At 60.9% G+C, this 25,590-nt stretch overlaps 1 protein-coding gene across 1 annotated transcript; it reads left to right on the top strand.

The window, feature by feature from the left end:
• LOC119102980 (calcium-activated chloride channel regulator 4) lies at nucleotides 1–24,372 on the top strand. Its single transcript, XM_037226431.1, has 10 exons — nucleotides 1–499; nucleotides 17,158–17,452; nucleotides 17,956–18,115; nucleotides 18,854–18,959; nucleotides 19,727–20,317; nucleotides 20,561–20,977; nucleotides 21,287–21,463; nucleotides 21,852–21,873; nucleotides 22,204–22,608; nucleotides 22,875–24,372. The coding sequence occupies exons 1-10, from the start codon at nucleotides 341–343 to the stop codon at nucleotides 23,867–23,869; spliced, it is 3,327 nt and encodes a 1,108-aa protein (XP_037082326.1). The 5' UTR covers nucleotides 1–340; the 3' UTR covers nucleotides 23,870–24,372.
• Nucleotides 24,373–25,590: the final 1,218 nt, after the last annotated feature.

Genomic DNA, 25,590 nt, shown 5'->3' with positions numbered 1-25,590 from the left:
GCGGTTTCAGCTGGACGTGCCTGGAACACTCCGCGAGCAAGTCTCACGAGGTGCCCGCCGAGACGAGCTCGGTTGCCCGTCGAGGACCGAACTGCGTGCCGCCGGCACCGTCGCGTACTGCCACCGTCGGCTGCGACGGACCGCGACGGTTACCCGCGGACTGGCGACCGCGTGGAGTCTCGAGCTCGCTCGCAGCTTCAGCGCCGCTGACTAAGAGTCACGCCACTGCTGGCGGACATGCTCGAGGTCTGACTGGCCCCGCCGTCAGAGGACGTCCCCGGTCGCCGCCAGTGGAGTCTGCATTCGCCGCTAGTGGAGTTGTCCCCTGACCGCCGCCGCCATGCGCCCTTCGGCCGCCGTGGCCCTCTGCGCCGCGCTAGCTGCTTGCGCGACCGGATCGCGTGTCCAGCTCGTCAGCAACGGCTACAGCGGTCTCGTGGTCGGCATCGATGACCGCGTCAACATCCTGAAGTGCCAGGACGTGCTGGACAATGTGAAGGTAAGTCCGCCGCTCGTCTGTGTCAGAGTCGAGGTGGGGCCGCCGGTGCCGGCCGCGGGTCTGGATTGGGACGTCGGTCACTTGCCTCGCAGCCTTGCCCGCAGGTCCGATCTTCAATCCTTGGGATGCGTCAGATATGCTCTGCATGGCAGGGTATCCCAGGTGGTACCGTGGCGTGCTGTTCCATTTGATGAAATTTAATGGGTCTCAATAGCTTCGGGAAGCGCAGCATTTGTGACTTGCCAAGTTGTAGTATAATGTCACACAAGTGGACGGAAATGTGTGGTTAGTTTTAAGTTGCGTCTTCATGTAATGACGAGAAAATTAGCCTCATGACTGTATTTCTAAACTCATTTAAAATGTCGCAAATTAGCTTCACATAGCATTCGGTATTAGGTACGAATCTTGCTTTGATTATGAATCAGTTCACTGAGCCCGTTCTGCTTACTCTGTCCGTAAGATCTAGCAATATCATGCCACCAACGTGCGTAAGCCATTATGAACTGTTTTCCGCATACCAAGTAAACTGGCAAATGTGTAGAAGCAATTTCTTTCTGTTTGTTTCTGTTCAAGAACGTACGCTTGGTGCACCTTTGTTCATCAATGCACGAAAAGCAGCATAGATAAGATGGTAAGCATCTGTCAAAATTAATGCGCTCACTACGTTATCATCTGGTAAGTCTTAGCAATATCGTAGAGCCAAAGCGTTCATTCCCTCAAAAGAAGACACTGCATAGTTTGATGACCACATCTCCCGCTGTCAGCTTCCCATTTGCCGGTGTCAGCCTCCCATTTGCCGGTGTCAGCCTCCCATTTGCCATTCCCCTTGCCGGTGTGCCCCGCTCGGCTCGGCTTCGTCGCTCCCCTAGTCCTGGCTCCGTGGTCGGCGTTATTGACTACCCGCATGGCGTCCAGGTGCGCACGGGTACGCTCCGGGCGCGCTCGGGGTGCACTCAGGGTGCGCTACGGGTGCGCTCTGGGTGCACTCCCGGGGTGCGCTCGGGGTACGCTCGCAGTGCAGTCGGGTTGCGCCCGAGGCGCACTCGGGCTGCCCTCGGGGCGTAAGACAGGGCATATTCGATTGGCCAGCCGAGCATGCGGCCTGGAGTACTCCCCGGCCACTCACTGGCTGCCGCCGGCAGACCGACCTGGCTGCTGGCGGCAGCTGCGCTGGAGACTCCAACCACTGCAATCGGCTGCTAGTTGCAGGTCGCGATTTTGAAATACTGCACTATAAATCACACCTCTTTCACGGAAACCCCTCGCCTTGTCTGCCTGCGATGGGTGTGATTTAATGAAGCGGCCACTCTCTGTAGATTATAAACTGTAATCTGCGACCGAAAACTCTTATATAAAACGGGCCAGCAGGCTCAATACGTGCATCCGGAAGCTAACTGCATCTTTTGTGCTGGCCGATCCGCTACGAAGGCCTACACCTGTCACCAGCGCTGCAGCCAGTCTAAACGGCTTTCTTAATTGAGCTTGCACCTGTCGCACGGCCGGCGTTATTTGCATGTTAAAGACGCGCTGTGCCATTACGCGTGTGGGCGACGGGGCGACGTCGGCCTGCGAGAACGTACAGCGACACTAATACACACCGGGGCGATCAATTTCACGGGCTCCATTCCGGCTTACACTCAGGTGTCAATGCTTTCTGGCTGCCCCGCCCTCTCGCTCTGTTGCCGACACACGGCGGTCACGGATAAGCCGTCGGCGGGCAGCACGGAGCTCCTAAATCCGAGCCCGGCTTTGTCGCTGACAGTGCCGATGGTCCCACTCAGCGGCGCGGGCGGACGAGCTCCGCCCAGCCGTGAGTCACAGCCGACCCGAGACGCTGGCGTCCCGGCAGGTGAAGCGAGACGACAGACGCTCCGGGCGACGTGTCGTCGAGGGGTGGACTGAGCGCGTCCGCCAAAGATCACAGTTCTGCCTGACGGGCGATGCGTCTTGTTGAGTGGTCGGCCAGATCAGGCGCCCTCGAAGTATGACCCCTAGACGGAGCCTTCGCCCTGCAGAGAGAGCGCCCCAGCTCCCACTCGCCGACGCCTGTCCACGGACAGGAGCGCCGCTTCAGGAGCGGCTGCGCGAATGACTGACAGGGAGCGGCGCCGCGGCGCTCCCTGCGCGCTCGTTCGGCGTGCTCCGAGTCTCGCAGGATGCCGAGCTGGAACTGTGCCGACTGTCGGAGGCTTTGTCTCCAAACTGTACAAACTGTAGCCGTGTGCATCTGTCTCCTGTCAAGCCAGCATGGCCTGGCTTGGTGCGAGTAAAATGAGTGTAGTAAGAATGCGCCGCCTCCACCTGGATACGGCCCTGCCTCCGATATCTCAGGGCCTTGGGCAAGCCACTCAGTGCAGTATCACGTCCGTCTCGCGGGTGTCTCAGCGTGCTGGACACCTGGGCACCTCAGACGGTATCATCAGGGTGGTGTGCCCGAGCGAACGGCAGTCAGCATGCCGCCCCGGCCAGGACGTCTGCACGCGGAGGTCACGTCAGTCCCGCGGCGGTCTGCACCGCAGACGGCGCCCGGGGCGGGCGCGGTCCGGTCACCCGCCGGGGCGGACCGGGCACGGCTCGACTGCGATCTCCCGGCGCGATAACGCCGCCTCCCGGAGAGGACGAGAGGGACGCTCCACCCGTGTCCATCGCTCACGGCCGCTGCTGCAGCAGCTGGCCGGGCGCGCCCGCACCGCGCCAAATACGTCTCTGGCGGCCGTGTCCGCGCCGGGACGGCCGCCGTCAGTCGTGTCGCTCGTCCGCGGGCCTGTCTGCTGACGCCTTTATCGTCGGCGCGCCCGCCGCGGCCCGTCGTGCGCTCGTTCTCGGGTCAGGGGTGGGTCGGGAGCGAGCTGGGGATCTGCGTCTGCGGTGACTTGCGCGCGCCCGTCGCGAGAAGTCTGCAAGACCGCCGCGGATTGCCCCGGTCAGGTCGGTGACTCTCCCACTGCGCCGGCGCGGTGCCGCGGCGGATTGCCCCGGCCAGGTCGGTGACTCTCCCACTGCGCCGGCACGGTGCCACGGCGGATTGCCCCGGTCAGGTCGGTGACTCTCCCACTGCGCCGGCGCGGTGCCGCGGCGGATTGCCCCGGTCAGGCCGGTGACACTCTCACTGCGCCGGCGCGGTGCCACGGCGGATTGCCCCGGTCAGGCCGGTGACGCTTCCACTGCGCCGGCACGCTGCCGCGGCGGATTGCCCCGGTCAGGTCGGTGGCGCTCCCGCTGCGCCGGCACGGTGCTGCGGCGGATTGCGTTTGTGACGTTGGGATGATGTACTTGCATTATCGTGGCATTTCGCCGCAATTAAGATGGTATCGCTCTGAGGTGCTCTTTTTGCGCGACACGCTGTGAGCCCAACATGGGGTGCGCTGGTTGCGGGTGTGATGAATGGGCAACAAATTAAGTCTGGCACATTCGTGTCTGCAATCTGCATCGTGCAAGATACGGAGAAGCGTATCGGTCGGCGAACCCTGTTTGATGACGGTTCCAACGATTTGTAGGCTTCTCGTATGATGGAAACAACTTTCCATGAGACAGGTCGCTAGTCCAGAAGTAAGCTGGTGTTAACAAACACGTTTTCCGAGTAATACGGGGTGAGAATGTGCTGCAGCTCCAATTTACAAGCGCCGTACTTCATGACTTGGCCCGGTCTGACGCCAGACGAGCGCCTTGTAAACTAGCCTTGTCTCGCCGCTGTTCTGACTCATCCCCACTTCTCCAGAGCAGCGCCTCCTAGTGCTAGCCGTGGCCTGTCCACTTCCACCAGGAGCGGTACAGTATGTGTTGATACACCGCTGAGCCGACACTCGCTGCTCAGGCACGCGACGCTATCGTGCGTGCCCATTGTTACGAAAGAGAAAGTCTCAGCCAACGTCCATCGGCCTGGAGTCACAAGTGGAGCAGCTGCCGTCCTGCGAGCGCGAGCGGCGCGGACTGGTGCTCGCACTCCGGCCCGCCTTCACGCCGCTCGACTGTGCGTCTAGTGTCGCCCCTGACATCACCGCCGTGGTCCTGTGACGTCAGACGGAGGGCTGTCGCGCCTGCCGCCTGCGTTAATTACTGCCCGGCAGCGTACAGAAGGACGGCGCACTTGTTTTCTGCGGCGGCCTCCGTCTCATCGACTGCATTTCTGCCGGAGGAGACAAAGGACGGGGCGGGCGGGGGCCGGTTTATTCAGCACGCCGGCGGGGGTGTAATTTGGCGGGCGGCCGGCTCGGGCGCGGGCCTTTTGTGCGTCTGCGCCTGGTCAACAGGCCGCTCCAATCATCCGTCATTACGGCGTCTGGGCGTCGGTCGGCGCGGTCGCCGCAGACCGGGCCGCCGGCGCTCGGCACCAATACCTCGGCCTCTAATGAAGCGGCCGGTGCGCGTACCCCGTCTTCGCACGCGGCCCGGTGCGGCCCCGCACGGGCGGCCGGAGCGGCTCAGTTCTCCGGGGCCGGTGCGCTACGGCTGGTCTATGTTCACTCGGCGGGCTCGGCCTTTCGGACGTCCTTCCGGTGAATGCAAGCTCGCTCCGGAGTGTAGACCGTTCGTGGCTGGAGGTACGGTGCTTGGATGCTATTTTGCGGACTCGCACAGGCTAGCTGGGTGCTGTAAGACGCCTTTCGTAAGGGGTATCTTCAGGAGACACAGAAGTAGATGATTCAGAGGTGAAGGAGCAGAGATTATTCCTCCATGACACAAGGCTTCCGCTGGCGACAACTCCAGCAATCCGAGTGCGATTTCTGGCTCCGTGCGCACGCACCAGAATCCCGCACCAGAAGCGTGCCCACGCATCAGGCAGGGCGTCTCGGCTGGCAAACTCGGTCACAGTGCCACGGGCTACAGGCCCGGTCCGCGAGGGCAGGTGCCTGGCGTGTAGTCACGGTAGCTGGGCGGCGGCAGCCAGCCGGCGATAACCACGGCCTGCTGCGATGAGGCGCCGGCTGGGCCATCGCGTGCTGTTATTAATGCGTCCGGCCCGGCAGCGGTGACCCGGTCAGGTCAGCAGACCGGCACCCACGCCTCGACACGCTTCGGTCGAACCGCCGACACTCGGAGGGGCCGCCAGATGCTCCCAGGCGCCATCAGACACCCCTACACGCTCCCAGACGCTTAGCCGGTGCGCTTCATGGAACGGAAATTAATAGAATTAGGCCAGGATTTTATGATATGCCATGGCTTTTAGTTGCAAATTACAGGCTGCTGTTTCGGTAAAAATTGCACAAATCGCCGCCCGGCCGGGTGTTAATGTGTTTGTAATTGGCGGCTGCGCGCCGGCCCGTGAACAAAGACGCGCGGCTGCCGTCGGCGGGCGCCCCCGTCCACCGCCCGTGTCTGGAGCGGGCGACGGGCGCCCCTGCCCACCGCCCGTGTCTGGAGCGGGTGACGGGCATCCCTGCCCACTACCCGTGTCTGGAGAGGGTGACGGGCGCTCCTGCCCACCGCCCGTGTCTGGAGCCGGTGACGGGGCACCTGTCCGTGTCTGGAGCCGGTGACGGGACGCCCCTGCCTGTGTCTGGAGCCGGTGACGAGGCGCCTCTGCCCGTGTCTGGAGCCGGTGACGGGACGCCTGGCGGCCTGATGATCGGCACGGCCGTCCGCCCAAAACCCACAGTCGTTTGATCGGGGTCGGCCGGGGAAACGACGACGCCGCGCCGGCCGCGGGCCCTGCGCACCCTTCATTACGGCCGGCAAGGAGTTCAGCGCCCCCGGCAGCAGCGGCAGCTCCGGCTCCGGCTCCGGCTCAGGGGCGGAGTCGGAGCGGGCGGGATAGCCGCTGAAACTGGGACGAGCCCGCGGGGCAGTGCTGCCGCGGCTCCGGCCGGCTCGGCACGGGACGCCTGACCTGCGCTGGCGGCTTCGGGGCAGGCCCTCGGCGGGCCCGAAGAAAACCGCCGGATCTGATCGCAGGAATCAGCCTTGTGCTCTTGCATGCGCCGTGGTGAAGTTTTGTTTGGTTGCTGTTTGTACCGACAAACAGCAAATAGCCGGTGCGACCAGTCAGTGTGATAGTGGACAAACTGTGACATAGTAGTCTGTGGGAAGGGGCCATGGGGGGGGGGGCGAGACCAGTATATAACGTCCCGTACCACCGCGCACTATGAATTTAAGACCCGTAGCGTAGGAGCAGGGCAGAGTTCATTTCACGCCCTACAGGCCACAGTGGGATCCTCATCGGTCAGTTCCATCCACCTGGGGATATCTCCAGATCTGTGACGCCGTCGCCCGCTCACGAGCTGGGACCGTCGTCTAATCTCGCCCGCTCTCCTGAGCTATCCGCTAATGACGCGCTCGCGTGCTGGCTCACATTACGGCTAGCGCTTTGATCGAGCTCTCATCGTCCCAACCCGACGTACCGCTCCTAATCAGCCCGACAACAAAATGATCATTGACCCATAAAATTAGCCCGGAGTGGAGCGAGGCGACGTCGCTGGGGCGCCGCTCCACGCTCGTGTAATCTTACGGGCAAACGGCGGGCCGGCGTCTGACACGTGAGCTCCTGCTGGGTCGGTGCGGTTTGCTTTATGGACATGGAATAGCCATGTCTGAGGGCGATTCCTAGCATTTGATCGCATCCTGCCCAACGAGCTGCCGTTTGCTAAAATGGTCGGCTGTCGTGGCGCTTGGTTCACATGTCTTGGCTTCCACAGGCGTTTCTGATATTGCCCTTTGGTAGACAGCTATGCAGTGTCTTGCCTGAACGAGGCAAACACATCGAATAGCAAAGCCATTAAGCATAGCCGAGTTGCCGCATATGACTCGATGTAAAGACGTTGAAGAATTTGCATACGCCAGTCATGCGGGTAATAATAAATGACAGGGAACAAAGATAAAAAGTGGACTTCTTTGTGTTTGTTCCACTGCTATCATTCCGCACTGTTTGACGCACGCGGAACACGTACAGCATAACCAAATGCACGCTAATTGCTGACTGTACCGTCGAGGGACGACATAAATGACGCTGATTTAACATGCGAAATTACAATGCCTTTTTGTATAATTATTTGCGATGACGAGATAACTAGAACGAGACGCTGGTAAAATAAACGTAATTATTTCATACAAAGTATGAGAATAGCACGATGCCCGTCGTTTCTGTCTCCTACCCTCTGTTTCCTCCCGCGCCCTGTAAGTCATTTGTCAAACGGCGCACCGTTGGGCGGAGTTTCATTCCCATGGGCCCGGATATAGCGCGGCATACCAACTAATCTCTGGCATCCGCCCGGGCTATCTGCTACATCGGACCCCCGAGTCAGAGTCACCGGTACATCACTCCGTGCTCTCATATCCACGCTGGAAAGCACGCTCGGTCAGCACGCGACCAGGACGCGTAATCAAACCACGCCGTCCTGCTGCCCGTCAGGGCCCAGAGCGAAGCTCCGCCTCGTCCACACAGCGAAGTGTCGCCGTCCCGTGCACCGGTCCCGCGGGGAACTGAGACGGCCTGGTGACGTCACGACAGACGCGGCGCGGGATGGAGACGGGGAGACGGATCCGGCGCAGCGGCCGGTCAGGCTCGTCCCGCCAGGACTGGCGGACACGCACGCGCCGGCGATCGGCGGCTATCCGCCGGTCGGAGGGTCTCCTTTTACGTCAGCGCGTGGTCGTCTGTCAGTGCCGCGCGGCCCTATCGTGATATCCATCACGGCAGAGGCAGGCAGGCTGGTAACAGAGCGGCGCCGGGAACACACGCCAATTATATCATCAGCGGCGAGGAGTGGGAAGATTACGCTGCATACGTCAAGTCATTGGCATCCACGAGGCTCTCCCTCACGCGCGCTCTCGGATTCCCTCCCCCCCTCTCTCTCTCTCTCTCTCTCTCTCTCTCTCTCTCTCTCTCTCTCTCTCTCTCTCTCTCTCTCTCTCTCTCTCTCTCTCTCTCTCTCTTCATCCCTCTAGTCTGATCTTCATCCGACTGCCTTTTCGCCTCGTGTTCTTGTCCCGAACTACTTCGCTCTTTTTCTGCATGGACCCATTGTGATGTCTTCATGACCAATTACGAGTCATTCTGGCCGGATCATCACTCTTCGTCACATGGCGCGTCCTGTCTAACGTCCTCTCGATCTTGCCGAGTGGCACCGTGTGAGCACCTCTCCTTTCGCCGACCGAGGTTTTTGTCTGGTCGCGTCCGGTGCCGAGATGCTCGTCTGATGACGCTGTGGCGTGCTCAGACGTCGTGGACAGTACTCTGGGACCTATTGTGGATCTTTGCGGTGGGCGTTTTTTGCCGACGGTTGCCGCCCTTCTCGTGTCGTGCTTCCGCCCGTCGGCCGCAGGAATCTCGGCCGATCCCAGGGACGGTCCTGCCCTCGCGCTCGGTCAGTCACAGACAGGCTTTTGTGGCAGGACAACGGGATCGAAGATTTCCTCCCGCTCCGCTGTTGATGCTCTACTTCTGTGCGAGATTATCTAGAATTGCATCTAATGGCTTCAAGGAAATTGTGCCACGACTATGGGGCGGTGAATTTGCTTTGTGGCTCAAATTCACCTTTGTGACCTTTCCGTAGGTCGGACAATTGCCCTGACCTGTTCGCTCCCCAAAACGGCGCTTGTGTGACTGGCCAATCAGAAGCTTCCGCAGCCCGCAAACTTCGACCACCGCCATCCTCAACACGATAAAGACATAGGTCGGACATTCGCTGGGAACGTCCCCAATAAAGACCCCATAATTGTGACGAATGCAATTTCGATCCTATTGGAATCTAGAGAACGGTTCGTGAGTTATTACCCCCTGATAACACACCGCCGGCCATTACATCCTTACGCATCGATAATTGCGATAAATTGATTCGGCGGTGCTCCGGTCCGGCGGCGTCCAGCCGTCGTCCGGTGCTGAGAGCGTGCCGCCACCGCCGGCTCCGGTCCGGTGGCGTCCAGCCGTCGTCCGGTGCCGCGAGCTCGTCGCCACCACCGGCTCCGGTCCGTGACGGGCCCCACTCTCCGGTCCGGCCACCTGGCGCCATGTCGATGTGATCCGGCCGCGGCGCGAGCCCGCCTCCCCACCCACATCGGGCCGGCTTCCCGGCATCGGCGGCGGCGCATTAAGTGGCTTACCGGCGCCACTTGTAGGGCCTCGGCCGGCACCGGGGGCGATCCGGGAGCCGCCGCCGCCGCCGCCGTCGCCGCCGCCGCCGCCGCCGCCGCCGCCGCCGCCGCCGCCGCCGCCGCCGCCGCCGCCGCCGCCGCTGCCACCGTGGCTGACTGACGTACGCTGTATTGGCCCGTGAGCGACGCTATCGCAGCCGTTGCCCGTGCGAGGATGACGTGGGCTCCAGCCACGATGAGCGTTGATGACGAGTTGCTCTTTGCGATTTCTGAAATATCTCTAGTGAGCGGAACACTCATAATTTCAACAAACCATTTACGAGATGTTGTGGCCGACTTCTTTAACCGCTTCGACGCCACAAAGTACGCTGACCGCAGCACGACAGCGGTGAGGAAAGCTCCCCGAATGCGGGCGCTAATGTGCGTCGAGAAGGGACGAGGTCTGATCTGAGATCAGCATCTCAATGAAAGCCATTTGAATACCCATGCCGCATTTGAAGAGGCAGTTGTCTGAGTCTGCATAGACTGCACACACGATAAGGCCCGCGTGCGCACGCGTGTGCGCGTATACATATATATATATATATATATATATATATATATATATATATATATATATATATATGTATGTATATATATATACGTGTGTGTGTGTGTGTGTGTGTGTGTGTGTGTGTGTGTGTGTGTGTGTGTGTGTGTGTGTGTGTGTGTGTGTGTGTGTGTGTGTGTGTGTGTGTGTGTGTGTGTGTGTGTGTGTGTGTGTGTGTGTGTGTGTGTGTGTGTGTGTGTGTGTGTGTGTGTGTGTGTGTGTGTGTGTGTGTGTGTGTGTGTGTGTGTGTGTGTGTGTGTGGTGTGTGTGTGTGTGTGTGTGTGTGTGTGTGTGTGTGTGTGTGTGTGTGTGTGTGTGTGTGTGTGTGTGTGTGTGTGTGTGTGTGTGTGTGTGTGTTTCTGTGCATGCGTGTGTGGTCTCTCCGGAGAGCCTCGGATGCCGCCGGGGCTGCCCGTGATGCCGTTCCAGTCCCGCCGGCGTCATCAGCGGTGCAGGACTGAAGCAACCGACCACCTGTTGTTTGGCAGCTCCCGGCTGTAATTAGAGAACAGGTGGTCCAGAAGGGGAAGTCGTTACGGTGAGATTCGGCCAGAGGAGTGTCCTCACCGGCCTGAAATTGTGACAACCGCATCTAAAGAGCTTATTTATTTCGCTCTAACCGCAGAAGGTGACCATTTTCTGACGGGGACAGACCGTTTGGCAGGGAGCATCTGCGCAAATGGTCACTTTCAAGGTGGTATCAGGATCCAAATCTTTTCGCGCCACGAATTCCTTGCGTCTTAATTTTGCATTGTCTCGCACATGTTCACCTATAAACGGCAGTGGTCCAATGATATCGCGTGTACGATGCAAATGAGCACAAGGAGCGCGCCAATTGGCCAGTTAGCGGTCTCGCCCCCCCCCCCCCCCCTCGATCTGATTCGCTCACGGTTTGCCGCCGCCGGTCTGATCGGATCAGATTTGACGTCACGTTCGACGCGCGGATCGTGCGAGGCTCGCAGTGACGCTACCTGGGCTATCGGCTGGACCAGGCAGTAATCTTCGCTGTTACAGCCTGCCAATTTGCTGGCGAAAGGGCTACTTTACTCACTGGTCCGCCGCGTCGGGACGAATCACAGCTAATTTTACCGGCTAGGACGGTATAATAGGCCACATGCGGGGTAAATAACAGAGTCTGTCCCTTGGCGGGGGCTGGGACGCAGGGGCGAGGCAGAATTCCACACATACTCCCCGCTGAGGGGCAGGACGGAACTTTTGTTTGCCGACAAAATATAACCCGTGTTTTAGCAGTTAGCATGGTAATGCGAGACACATATTCGCGGCCTTCTGGACGTATTTGTTCAGTCAGTTTTGCTTGGCATGACCATTGCACAGAGGTCATATGCCACAGAATAACGAACACAGATAGTCCAATGATGACATGACTGACTATATATGCATGCTATTACAAATCCTACTCGAGCTGAACAAAGATTGCGTGGACGTGGCATACCGAACCCCGCCTGAGCCGGGTTCAAGCGACCATATCGTGACATTCCGGTCTCCAACTGCTCTGCGTGCGAACACGAGAGTGAATTCCACGTTGACTTTCCGGTATGTAGTATGCACGTTCGGCTCGTGCATGAGCCGTTGTTCAAAGGCTGAGCCCTGCACGTACATCACCACATGTGCAGTGACGATCCCATCGTGATATGTATATGTTAAAACGACTTCTGCTAAGCCTCCAGTAGAGTGATACGGGAATATCTCTGGATTTCGAGGAGCCTGGCTTCAAAGCGTTTTCTTTTGAAAAGTGCTAAGGGCTCACTACTCGCCGTGCGTCCGCGGACCTGGACCGTCGTTTCCGTCACGAAATTTGGGGATCAATTCACGAAAATGGGGATGAATTATTCCAGAACTTTAAAGTCATGCCGCCTACGCAACTTAGAGAGCTCAGTATTGATCTATTTTCACCAACGCTGGAACGTGAAGCACGGGCGTCACCAACAGGGGACAGGCGGCTACTGCGCCGTGTACCATTATGTCGCAACCCTCGTACCAACGACGGTTTCGTGGTTTCATTTGCCTGAGATCCCAATCCAGCGATCTTCCCACTGAGCCGCCTGCCCCGCCCCGCAGCACTTGGTGATCCTCCCTTACATAAAGTCATGGGTATTTCCTATATGCGGGAGACGTAGTCAAGCATATTGCTTCCAAGCACAGTTTACTAATCTGCGTTGTTACAATGCCCAGGATGAATGGAAAAACATGTTGACCGCAAAACCCCTCTATCGCGGCAGCTATATCTCAAAACAAATTGGCATAATGTTGTTTGAATGCCCGTGTTGATTTCCGGCCATTTCCAAGCTTTCATCAAGGCGATGTCGGTTATATGTTGCGTTATTAGAAACGTGCTGTTCACGTTTACTTTTGTTTGGTTTTATTGCGTGACCCCTGCGGCCCCTTCATTACTGCTGGCAACGCTGGCCTACGTTGAAATCAGAAATACCCGGAATTGTAGTATGAGCCCGGATCTCGTTTGCTTTTCATTTTTGTCTAACTTCCGTTCCGGTTTCACTGTCACGTCAGACCCGCCTCTCGGACCGTCTTCTTTGGGCGAACCACTTCCAACGCCTCCGCCGAGTCCTATCTGTTCAAATCCCTGACCACTCCACTGTTTATTGCTGAGTCCAGTGTTTCCATCTCTGACCAGCCTCTGATCTACATCGCTAAACTGCTTCAGACTCCATCCTTGTCTGGGCTCCAGCCCGGCACTGTCTGCGCCCAAGCGCGCCGGCCACCACCGCCCCCTCAGATCCAGATCCGACCTGCTCGGACTCAGATCCGACCTTCCACCGGGCTCCGGCCCGGCACCGTCTGCGCCCAAGCGCGCCGGTCACCAACGCCTCCTCAGATCCAGATCCGACCTGCTCAGACTCGGATCCGACCTTCCACCGCGTGTCCAGCGCGGCTCTGTTTGCCGACCGCCAGCTGATCAGAGTGACCGCCGCCGCCGCCGCCGAGTACACAGACACCACCTGTTGAAAGCCGGCGGCCGCGGCGGCGGCGGCGCCGGCGGGACACCGGTAAACACGGCGGGCCGGCGGCGGGCCGGCGGTGACGGCTGTCGTCGCCCGCGGTCGGGCGGCGGCGCCGGCGGCAAACACAGCCGTCCCTAGCTGACGTCAGATGATGACGAGCTGGGGGAGCGCCGGGTGAGGGCCGCGTGCGCCCGGCCGCCGGGGAGGGCTGTCGGAGGACGTCAGAGTTGAAAGGCGTGTGACGCTTCCGGAGGTCGCGCGGGCTACGACTCGGAGGGATAAAGGTTAAGGCCGCTGCGTAAGTAAGAAGGGTTTTGCTTTGGGAGATGCCCCACTGTGGTGGCATGCAAGCTTGTTTTGATGAGCTGGTGCGCGCGGCAGCTTGCACCATGTTTGCCTCGCACTCCTCCCCAGCAGTTAACCCCTCGTTCGTACGTGCACGAGTCTTATCTCACGCCCCATCTCGGCTGCACAGTCGGAATTCCGATAGATCGGCGCAGCGCCCCGGCTCAATAGCATACGCTCTGCACGATGAAGGCGCCTACCGCCGTGTTCCTATTAAACACCCGTCTGCAGGGCCGGCGTGACCGTGGAAGCCATATTTCTCACCGGGCCGGTGGTCGGGCCGTGGCATTTCCCGTGCCGCCGCAGTCTCGGTGCGTCCGCCGGCGGCTCCGGGGTCGACCCTCCGACCGCACGGTGTTTCGCCCCTGGCGGCGGCGCCGTGTCGTGACCTGATTGCGCCGGGTCACGGCGCCTTCATGGCATCGGCGCTCGCCGCCCGCGTCGACCCGAGCCACGCTCCCTCCGGCAGCTGGATGGCAGCCGGAGCAGAAGTTATCGTTTTTATGTGCGCGGAGCGCGCGTTTTTAGCCGCCCGTGCGCCCACGCCACGCCCTCTCCGTGTTGCCGTGGCCCACTGGGCCGGCTTATTTCCTGTCACCTCTAGCTGTGCGCGCGCCGCTTCTGACCCGTTACGAGCCGACCGGCCCGCTCGCGTCCGTTACGGCCCGCCACGCGCGCTCCCGAACGAGCCGAACCCACTCCCGGCGGCTGGGCGCGACGCAGTCGAACGCTTATGCATGCAAGATGGCCCAGATCACGAGAATTAACGAGCAGATGGCGCACAGCCGCGCCGTAACTCCTCAATCACCGTTAGAGCGATATTCATCTATTCCGAACGGGCTGCGGCGTCGGGCGCGGCCGGAGAGCGGCGCTACACGCGGCACCGGCCACCTTTCAGTGGGCACGTTTACGCCGGTAATTAAAGTGAGCCGCCACCCTGGGCGTTTGTGGGTCAGTGTACCCGGGATGCGCGGCGGCGGCGGCGGCGGCGGCGGCGGCGGCCGGGCGTGCCGCTTGGCCCTGCTGTAAAGGCCTCCGGGGGCGGACCGGCGGACGAGGCGCGTGCGCCGGCCAGTCATCAGCTCGTGACTCGGGTTTTTGTCACTCCGATGACCGGGTTTTTGTGGCGCCGGCGCGCGCTTAAGCTTTTTCTTTGGGCGTGCACTGAAAGCTTTTTCAGCGGCGTGCAGTATGACTGCGGGCTGAATGGTAAATGGTCACATCACGTCCCCGGTCACGCCCTCTCCCGGCACATTAAGGCAGTGTCCGGGTCTTCTTTGCCCTGGCTCTGGAGTCATTCTCCGTCCCCATTCTGTTTTGTTTGGAGGTCGTTTGCCCGCGTTGCTGGCGGCGAAAGCGGGCAGAGCTCAACGGAAATGAAGCCGTCGCCAGGTGTTCCACGCGCCTCTCATTCTCGTATAGCCGGCCTGAAGCGCGGCGAAATCGTGTGCCAAGCTGAGCACACGTCCGGCCTGGACGCCACCAGTCGGCACATGTGGAGAGCCAGCGCGTGAGGGATAGTTTTTCCATGCAAGCTGGTGCGGCGATAACAAACACCGTTTGAGGCACCTGCTGTTCGGCGGCGGCGCTCGCTTCGGCGCCGACTTACTCCACAGGCAATCATCTCCGCATCGTTTACCAGCGGATGAATTGTTTTCGTCAAAAATGCCGCGGGAGATGCCTGCAAACGAGCGAGAAAATTGAGAACCGTCAGCAGCGGCGGCGGTGGCGGCGGCAGCGGCGGCAGCGGCGGCGGCGGCGGCAGCGGCGGACAGCGGGGGCGCCTCGCCGCCTCTCCGTCAGCGCTTCGTCGGCTCGTCTCCGCTCGGGCCCCGTCGCAGCGGCGCTAACGCGGCTAACTGTTGTTCTGCGCTCGGGCGGCGGCGGCGCAGCCCGCTTTGTGCAGCCAGCAGTCACGGCGTCGAATCACGGCCGATTGTGCCGCCGTGACGTCACGGGCCGGAGGTCGGCCGCGATGTGTCGGTCATCGGACGGAGCGGCGGCCAGAGAGAGCGCGCGCAGGATGACTCGAACGCCCCGGCGTCTGCACGGCGCCCCAGATACGCGCCGCCATGCGGCGCGCCCCGCCCGCGCGGCTTCCGCGGCGGGTCGTTTGTTGAATCCCGGCGGAAAACTGATCAAAGGAAAGTCGCGTAAACCAGCCGGCCGCGACTGTACATGTGCAGCGCAGTGCAGTTTTAGCGCACTCGTTGAGTCCTGCCGGAAAACTTCGCACCACAATGGAGCGTCCTCCTGGGTCATCCATCACAGCCGGCTGTGGCCGGGAGCCGGGAGCGGGTGCCAGCCGACCGGGGCGGCCCGACTCTGCCTGGCGCCTCGCCACTCGGCCTCCGCACCCGCCCACTGCTGCCGGGGTAAACAGTGCGGCACCTGGGTCAGGGCGCGCCTCACGCCGGTCCATCCATCACACGGCCGGCCAGGCCCGGCGGCGCCCGCTCGTCCGTCGCGCCCCTCCGTGTTCTTTGCGTCGTCGGCAGGGGCACACTGCGACCATAGAGGGCGCAGTGCGCCTGTCGACCCCCTGCCGCCGCCTTTCTGTGCCCTCTCCGGCCTGATGGCACTATTGAGGGCCGGCGTCGGCAGTCGGCGGACGTTCCTGCCGGGGGCTCGCCCCTCCTCGTCACACCTATTGATGTCCGGCGCGGCGGGAGGTGCGGATTATGCGCGCCTGATCGGCGACACAATGGCCCGAAATAGCCGAGGACGCGGCAGCCGGCGGCGCTCAATGGCGTGTTGGTTTAGGCCGCGCCATGCCGGATTAGGGCCGGCCGCGGGTCTGTTTCGGCCGCCAGATTCACACGGCGTCACGGCTCCAGAGGACAAACGGCCGGCGCGCGGCGGAAGGATTAGCCCGGCCGGCGCTGGCGGCCTGTCTGCAGGTGTCCTGCTCCCGATTGTGCGCCTGGAAGTGTTGTCTGCCGTCCTCATCCCACTCGGCTTTGTGGTTTGGATGCCACGCTCGTGTTTTGTGCTCCGCTGTTTTGTTTTGGTCTCTCCTGTTTGCTCATATTAGCTGGATATATTCCATTCCCTTTGGGGCACGGACAAATAGGTTTCATCCTACTTCCTCACACTCTCCGCCATTTATATACCTCTATCCCTCTTTTGTTCTCCCTCGCCCTCTCTCCTCTTCCTCCCTCTGGCCCCCGATCCATCAGCCGCCATCTCCCCGGACCTCCGCGCGGCCCAGTTACCGGAGGACTGTCCGGCGCCGGCGCCCATCAGGCCGCGAAAGTGCAGCCCTCGCGCGCCGCCCGTCGCCGAAGGGTGCGCGGCCAGAACGCACTGATGCGCGCTTGCCGCAGCCGGCTCGAAAGGACCGCGTTCGCCAACAGCCCTGCGTGGGGCGCCCTCTGTTCGTCGGAGGCGGGGTCGAGGTCGCGTGACCCTGGCTGCGCCTGTTGTTGATTCCGTTCGTGGCATTGAACACACGGTTCAGATACATGGCGGGAGTATTCGTTTCTCCAGTGGGCTGGGGCCGCCTCGCAGGTGTGGGTGGCGACCCACCTTCGCTGCCGCGCCGGCGCTGCGCCAGTAGTGGAGGCGTGTAGGGTTTCCCTGTGGTTGTGCCAGGTCACGCGCGTGGAAGCTGCGCCGGCTGGTGCGGCTAGCTGGAGGATATGGTGACACAGTGTTCAACGAGGGTCGAGTAGTAAGCTCGCAAACAAAGCTCACTCCATCGTGTCTTTTTTCAGACGCTGATCAACGACGCCTCGTCCTACCTGTACACGGCGACCAATCAGCGGGCGTTCTTCAGTGACGTGACGGTAGTGGTGCCCAGTTCGTGGCCCCGAAGCTGCACGGGCGCCAACCCGCCGGGTCAGGCCACCACCGAGAGCTACCTGACCTCTGACCTGCGGGTCAGCACCACTCACCCCGTGTACGGCTCGGCCCCCTGGACCCACCAGTCTGGCCAGTGCGGCCAGCCCGGCGCCTTCGTCCAGTTTGCTGCCGACTACGTCAGCGAAGGCACGTCCGATGGAAGCAAAGGTAAATGCGTATACCAAAAAGCAGCACGATCCCATACCCGCATCCCCTGATGAAATTCCACAGTGTGACCTGAATTCTGACGGATGATTTGCAGATCATCCGTGCGTCCGAGCGCGCGAGATCGCCTTCAGCCGCTGCAAAACAGCCAGCCTGGCCCAGCGTTCGCCAGCCGCCCATCCGCTGTGATAGCGTATCATTAAGGCGCTGCAGAGAACGCGTTAACGCTCGCGCCGCGCATTGGCTGCATTCCGAGCACGAGTTAGGCGCCGCATCAGCTGAGTCGAGACAATGCCGGTGCCCTGTCGACGCGGCTGCCCCCGTCCCCGACACGGCTGGCCCATCTATCCCGCCGACGTCGGGCCTGTTGTTCTACGCTGATAAATGTTCTTGCTGCGCTGCCAGGCGGCGTCAGCGTTTTTGGGTGCGCCCAAGACGCTAGCGCCAGCATGAGTGGGTCAGGTATCGCTCGGGAGCTCTGACCCGCCGTCTGTTCCGACCGGCAGCCGCTGCGCTCGTGCATGAGTGGGCCAAGTACCGGTGGGGCGTGTTCGAGGAGCTCGGATACGCGGAGGACCCTCTGTACCCGTCGTTCTACCAGCAGACGGCCGGCCAGTGGCGACCTACCGGCTGCTCGGACGGCGCCGTCGCCGGCTCCGTCTCACCGTGAGTACAAGCGACATGTCTACAGTGTCACGTTTCACCTGTGCCGTTTGGGCTGACCCAGAGCGTTCAGACTTAAACGCTGCAACCTTGGGCATGATGCAGCAGATTCGGCGTAAAACCACCGGGTCGCCGGGTCCGTCTCGCCGTCGCTCTAAACCAGTTCAAACAATGGCGTCACATCGAGTCGGCGGAAGCTCCCGCTAAGAAAAGTCGCCACTGCTGGACACGGCCAGCTGTGCGGTGCACGCCGCACAAGATCCCCGCGAATGCGTGCACACGGCTGACAAAGCCGTCCGGCGCAAAGTAGATCTGGCCGACTTGTCTGCCGCCCGGTGCGTGACCCGCCATTACCGTGGGAGCTGCCGGGACGCCGTGGGAACCCCGCCGTGGCTCCGGGAGCAGTGCCGTCCCGACCGGTGTTCACGCCCCGGCCAGGGTGGTGTTCCAGGCCTCTGACCCGACCACAGGGTGGCGCGGAGTGCTGACAGTGCTGACGTCTGACCCGCTGACCGGGCCCGTCAGGGGGACGGGTCCTGTCTGTGCCGGTCGCTGTGCTCGCCGCCGCGCCCCCGCCTGGCTCGAATGACCCGTGTCCGGCGCCGCTGACGCCTCAGCCCGACTCATCGCCGCCGCCGAGTCAGCGCCGGTCGGCGCGGCAGCCGGCGCCGCAGGGGAAGACGAGCGGCCCCAGGTGCCAGCTCGGCGCTCATCCCAGCCTGATGGCCGCGTGTTTTGCAGGCCCGGTTGCAAGGAGAGCTCCAACACCTGCACCTTCGTGCCGTTCACGAACGCCAGCAATGACGGTGTCACCTCGTCCGTCATGTACATGCAGGAGCTTAGTCAGGTACGTCATCCTTCAGGCACTCCCAAAGCAGGGCGCCCGACGCAATGCCGCAGTTTTGTGGGTGCGCCGGGGCGCCAACAAGTAGAGCCGCATGAGGAAAAGACACTGTGCACCAGTTTTCTGTGAACAGATGGTTTCCTGTACCTGCAATGGGTTTTCCGCGCAGTCACAATGGAGGTTGAAATCATGCGAGCGAACATATTTTCTTTGATAGGATCGCCATTCACAAATGAGTTTGGTGCAGAAAGAAAGTATGCTGCCGGTAGGAGCACTTAGCCCCACCGCATAATCTGCCACAAAATCGGCGGCGGCTTCCATTAGAGCTCTGGGGAGTGCCGGACAGAAGCCGCGTCCACCATGAATCACGCACGGGCCACATCAGCGGCCTCCTCCGCCGAAACCCATCAGTCCGCCGCCACCGTATCGGCCGGCGCCGCCGCAAAAACACGCGACAGACTTCCGACCCGCACGCGCGCCGCGGCTCTCAGAGGCGGCCGGTGATAGGGCCACTTCGCCGCCGACCGCACTCGGCCGGAATCGTGATATCGGGGCGGGCTCTGCAGTCGTGCGCGGGTATCATCGTCGGATCGCCTCTAATGCTTCCAGCCGGAGCGTGTTTTTGCCACGCACTCGGAGACGATTTGTCATGAGAGTCGCGGGGCAGGGCGACAGCGGTGGTGATGGCTCTGTCGCAGCAGGATGTTGACCTTTTACCAGAGGCGGGTTTTAGTGGCAGTCGTGGCTGCTATTGTTGGCTGGTGTTTCAGGTGAAAAACTTCTGCGATGATGGCGACCACGACAGGTCCGCGCCGACGAAACACAACCTGCTCTGTGGGGAGAGGTCTGTCTGGGAGGTGATGCAGGACCACGAGGACTTCCGTAACGGCAACAACGCGCCGAGCGGGAACTCCACCCCTCCTTCAGTCGACTTCAGGGTCGTCAAGGCCACCACGGACCGCTTCTTCTTCCTGCTGGAGAGCACGGCCACGATGCGGCAGCAGGAGCGCTGGGACTTCGTCAGCAGCTCCATCCGCAAGTTCGTCAACTGGGACGTGCCGACGGGGATCCAGGTGGGCATCGGCCACTTCGGCGCCGACTACCGCACCGACCGCAACCTCACGACCGTGCCGGATCTGCTGATGGGGCGTGGAGAGATGGCCAACCTGCCGCCCATCGCCGACGACGTGATGGAGGACAGCAAGAGCTGGACGACGGCTGTCGACGGGGCTCTGTCGTCGCTCGGGAACCGGGCACCGGGCTCTACGCTCATCTGGGTCACCGGCAACCAGCAGAACAGCCGCAACCAACCGACAGCCGCAGACGTCGACTACATGATCGCTGCGCTGAAGGCCAAGCAAGTGAGTCGAAATCTAGAGCAGTAAATCAGAGGGGTCGATACCAGGAGCGTTGCTGTCTGGTCGGAAAGCTGCTACACTCGCCCCACAGCTTAACATAACAGGTCTTGCTCCGGGAAATCGAGCAGGTCTCGACGTTGTCTGGGCCTGCAACACCACGTAACAACCACGCCGGTGTGTTCGTGATGATTATGAACGTGGTCACATCGGGGGGCTCGACTTCACACCTGCCCTCCTTCGTTGCAGGTGCGCCTGGTGTTGGTGTTCTACCCCTACGTCACCCCAGGGCTCTCCCGCGTCGCCTCGGAGACGGGCGGCGACGTCATCATCATCGAGGACTCGTGGCTGGGCGACCAGACGAGCATCAGCGTATTCCACTCGCTGGCCGACGCATACGTCTTCACGCTCGACAAGTACATCACGGACAAGCGCAAGCTGATGGTCAGGGTGGAGGACCAGCGGTTCGTCGGCAACGGCCAGCAGGTCCGCGGCAGCTTCCTCATCGACACCACGCTGGGCGTGAACACGACGTTGACGGTGCTGTACAATACGCGCAGCGAGATCGGCTACGTGAAGCTACGGCGGCCCGGCGGACAGCTGCTGCCCGTGTACACGTACCCGGACACCACCAACCACCTGCAGTACATTAGGATCGACCCCGTGGTGAGTGCCAGGGGCAGACGGCTCGGCTTCCAGCGGCGGCAGCTTTCCGGCAGCTTTTTCGGTTTGGCTGTTTTTGTGAGCTATTGTGTTGCAGCTATACGCGTGCTTTCAAATGCTGAGTACTAAAACAATGATCCGGTTAAAGGCTGACCGTTCTGTGAAATTGACAGATGATTATATTTAGTTCTGGGGCGGTGTATTTATGCATTATTCCTCAGAGTTTTTCTATGTAAGCTGGTGGAAAATGAAACGATTTGACATCGCTGGCACTGGACAACTGGGTTAATCCATGTTTATCTGCCTCTCCAGCAAGGGCGGTGGGAGTACGAGATCGACAACTTGGCGCCATCGCACAGCAGCATCGTTGTCCAAGTGATGTCCTCGCCGGCGTCCTCTGAGGACACGGTCCGCACCGAGGTGTGGACCAACGCGGACCGTACCGGCTCGCTCAATGCCACGGAACGACCGCTCATCATTTACGCGTCGGTGAGTGGGTGCCTATTGTCGTTGGTGCACTTAGTGCATGGATAAATAGACTGAAAATCATTTCCAACCATGAGATACGTACTGATGAAAGTAAAGTTAGTACCACGCAGTTTTCGAGTGGCGGACCCTTCTCACAATTCTGGCCGCGGGGTCCACCGGTGTCCGTGCAACTGTTGCCACCGTGAGGCGGTTGAACGCGTTCGTCCTTTCTCTCTCTCCATGAACCGCGTGAATGTGACACGCCTGACGCCTGCCCCCTGTCGTGTCTCCCGTCTTCTAACGCCCCTCTGGCCGTTCGTGCAGGTGATGCAGGGCAGCGCTCCGGTACTGAACGCCCAGGTGTACGCCGCGGTGACGGGCCCCTGATGGGGACGATGTGCGCATCCAGCTGCTGGACAACGGGCTGGCAGGTAGGACGCGACCGGCGACACGGGGTGCACTCCGCGTCAGCTCAACGCCATCATGATAATGTGATGACGCATGAATCTGTCGGGTCTGGCCATGTTCGAGGTGTTTTTTTATGAAGGTGCTTGATGCCGTCTTTGTCATGCACAGGCAAATATTGTTAAAAGGGACGGCTGTCGAATGTTTCGAGGCCCGCAGTGCGTATAACATCAACAACGCAGCATGTCATCCTAAATGGGAGGACGGTGTTTACACGAGACTAATCCTGCATGACGCCGTCGCGAACCTCGGTAGCTCATGCAGATCAGTTCTAACGGAGCGGTATGTCGTTTCAGTGCCGGACATTCTGCACGGCGACGGCATCTACTCGCGCTACTTCACCGACTTCGGCTCCCTGACGCCGGCCAGTCAGCTGTTCATCGTGCGTGTGGAGGTGGGCGGGTCGCGGGCCCGCGTGGTGACCGGCCGTGACCTGACCCAGCCGCGGGCCATCCCGGTCAACGGCCAGGTGCCGTGCTGCGGCTCCACCGTCGGCAACGTGACTTCGGTGCCCATGTTTGACCTGCGGAGGTCGGCGTCCGGCGGAGGGATCCTCGTCTCCGGAGACGTCGACTATCAGACGGACGTCCACCCGCCGAACCGGATCACTGACCTGCGGGCCGAGACGGACGCCGCCGAGCAGACCATCACCTTCAGCTGGTCAGCCCCCGGCGACGACTACGACAAACCCGACACCAGAGGTGAGGCTGCGACCGTTGCTGTTATGCAAGGTCACTGTTTCTGATGCGAATGCCTGGGTCGGCTTTGAATGCCCTGTCGGCTTTCACTATGTCATTCGACACGGGCGAGTTGAATTCGATGGCATCTGCAATGCGCCAAGACATTCCGGGTTTGGGGGTTCTCATGTCCCACAGTATTTAAAGCGTCATCAAATGTTGCGCCCCTCGCCGCCCGGAGCGTCATCGGTGTGTCAGCAAACCCCGCTAACACCTGCCACCGTCTCCAGTGTCGCACTACGAGGTGCGCTTCTCGGAGAGCCGAGCGCAGCTGCGGGACCACTTCACCGACTGCACCAGCGTGCCCCACTGGAGCCAGCCCGAGCCGGCCGGCACGCCCAGCCTCGCCGTCATCGACTTCCACACCGTCGACAAGCTGCTTTTCTTCGCCATCCGCGGCGTGGACGAGGCCGGCAACGTGGCGCGCATCTCCAACGTGGTGGCGCTGATGATGCCGCCGCCACCCGCGACACCCTCACCGCCGCCGCCCACGGAAGCCTCGTCCCCCGTGCGACCTACGCCACCGGCCTTTGACAACCAGCTGCTGCTGATCGTGCTGCTTTGCGTAGCAGGCGTGGTCCTGCTGATCGTGCTGCTGGCACTGTACTACTTCCTCTGCTACCGGCGCAGGAAGCCTGACCCGGGCGCCGGCGCGTCGCGGCACATCACCACAGTGACGGTGCCCAGCGTGGAGAGTCGCGAGCCCACGCCCGTCAAGATCGCCTACGACCTGGAAAAGGAGGAGGCGGTGCGCAGCCTGTCCGAAGGCCCGACACCCGTCATGTGGACGGCCTCCAACATCCTGAACACGTCAGAGCCGTGCTACAGCCCGGACACGCGCAGCTACGGCCACTACAGCAACAACCTGCACCTGAACGCGGCGCACATGAGCGCCGGTCGGGCGCGCTACAACAGCTACCAGACGCCGTACGGGGAGGACATGACGTACGACGGCCGCTCGCTGGTCAGCACGCAGCCGTCGGACTCGTTCATGTCGCTCACCTCCGACCCGCGTCCCCGCAACAACAACACCCTGTCGGAGGGCGAGCCGGCCGGCTGGCCGAGCGACAAGGACTCGCTGGTGCAGGCGCAGCGCGTGCGTGGCGGTCGGCTGCCGCCCCCGACGCTGCCCAAGCCGCGGCTCCACCCGGCCGACGGCAGCCAGCACGGCTCGCGGGCCTCCATCGCCGGCGATAAAAAACGGCGCAATGTGACTCAGGTGTAGGCGAACGTGGCGCGTTAAACCACTGCTGTGATCATGCGATGGCGTGTGTTGTGTACATAGTGGCGCCAAGCGACGGAGCGAAGCGTGCGTCCTCGTGGACTCGCGGACTCGCGGACTCCGAGTACGTCGCGGGACTCGGTTCGGACGAGAAATACCCGCCTTCAGACATTGTGTTGTGCATCGCTGCGCCGCGGCCTGTCGTCTGGATTCGTTTGTCTGCGTTGTGAGAAAAGCACGCTGTTTTTGTTGACTGCCGAATCTGCATGGTGTGGACCTCGCCTGTTGCTGGTGTTTTGGCATGGGGCTAATCCAGAGGCACGTGTACGTGAGTTCCGTTCATTGTTTGTCGCGATCTCTGTGAATTATTATCGCAATTTTGCGGTTGCAAGATTATATGACGCCTCGCGACGTGTACATACTCATATCATTTCTTAGGTTAGAGCGTGCAAATATCTGCTGCCTAGTCACCATGTACTGACTAATAAATGTGCGATCACCATGAACCAAGCATGTGTGAAGCGATGCTGCACTGGAGGTAACCAGCAGATGCCCGTGTGAACGGCGTGCGATAAATCTAAATATTCGTCTTCTGACGTTTGGTGTTGGCATATGCCGTTTGAATAATATTCCCATGTATCAAACAAACACAAAAATGCGTGCTTTCAGACCATGTCCATCTCAAGGTCATGAGATGGCTAATGGACGCTTTGTTACAGATTTGCGTAACTCATGAATGTGAGACCATCCCGCTTGCCACAAAGAGCGCATTATCGGCCGCTGATGCCTCGTGTTGTCCGCCTCTGGCCGACATTGGTCAGGCGAGCATGGCAGACAGGCTGAGGCTGAGGCGGACAGGCTGAGGACGAGCTTGTTAGTCTGGCATTGAGACTGAGAGAAGGGTGGGGCCTTGTCAGGCGGCGTGTGGTATGCGTGAGGGGCGTCATTGAATAACACCTATGGTTTGTTTCTCACCAGCTGTACATATGGTTCATCGTCAACTGAAATGGAATGCTTCGTGCATACCGGCATAAAAGACTGCCGCCGTTTAACATCAAAAGGAACGCGCCGCCGAACACACAGCTAATCGACGGCAGACGGAGACTGCACCTCGCCCGAGACGGCTCTGATTCGCTGCAGTTGGCCACCGGCGCAGCCGAGGTCGTCGTCTGCCGGCTGCCGGCGCCTCGTGACGGACGGGGTGTGGGCATCGCCGCGCTGGCGGGCCGTCCGCCGTCCGGCGTGCTCAGCGCGACCCTGGGCGCCGCCTCACGCCTCACGCAGGAGCCATCGAGCAGCGGCCGGCGGCCTCGGCGGGCCGCGACGCGCCGGGCCTCGGGCCGCGCCGGCGCCGCGTCCACAGAGCGCCGTGCCGCTCATTGCACCGAGACACGATCGCCCGCCGGCGGCGGCCTGCGTGCGTGATCTCGGTATTTACAGAAACCGCAGCTGGTCGATGAAGCAGTCTGGCTGATCGAGTACCCACTGAGACGGTGTTTGTACGAGCGAGCGAGATCAGGAAGTCTGTAAATCATGGCATAGGTGACTTCAGTTGACCTCTGGTGACCTCATGTGACCTTAGTTGATCTTAGGTGACTTCAGGTGACCTCAGGTAACCTCAGGTGACCTTAGGTGACCTTAGTTGATCTTAGGTGACCTTAGTTGATCTTAGGTGACCTTAGTTGATCTTAGGTGACTTCAGGTGACCTCAGGTAACCGGTGGC

This window comes from Pollicipes pollicipes, unplaced genomic scaffold (assembly GCF_011947565.3).
Source record: "Pollicipes pollicipes isolate AB1234 unplaced genomic scaffold, Ppol_2.1 Scaffold_5724;HRSCAF=6776_pilon_pilon_pilon, whole genome shotgun sequence".
Lineage (NCBI taxonomy): Eukaryota > Metazoa > Arthropoda > Thecostraca > Pollicipedomorpha > Pollicipedidae > Pollicipes > Pollicipes pollicipes.
This window is presented reverse-complemented; position numbering and strand designations above follow the sequence as displayed.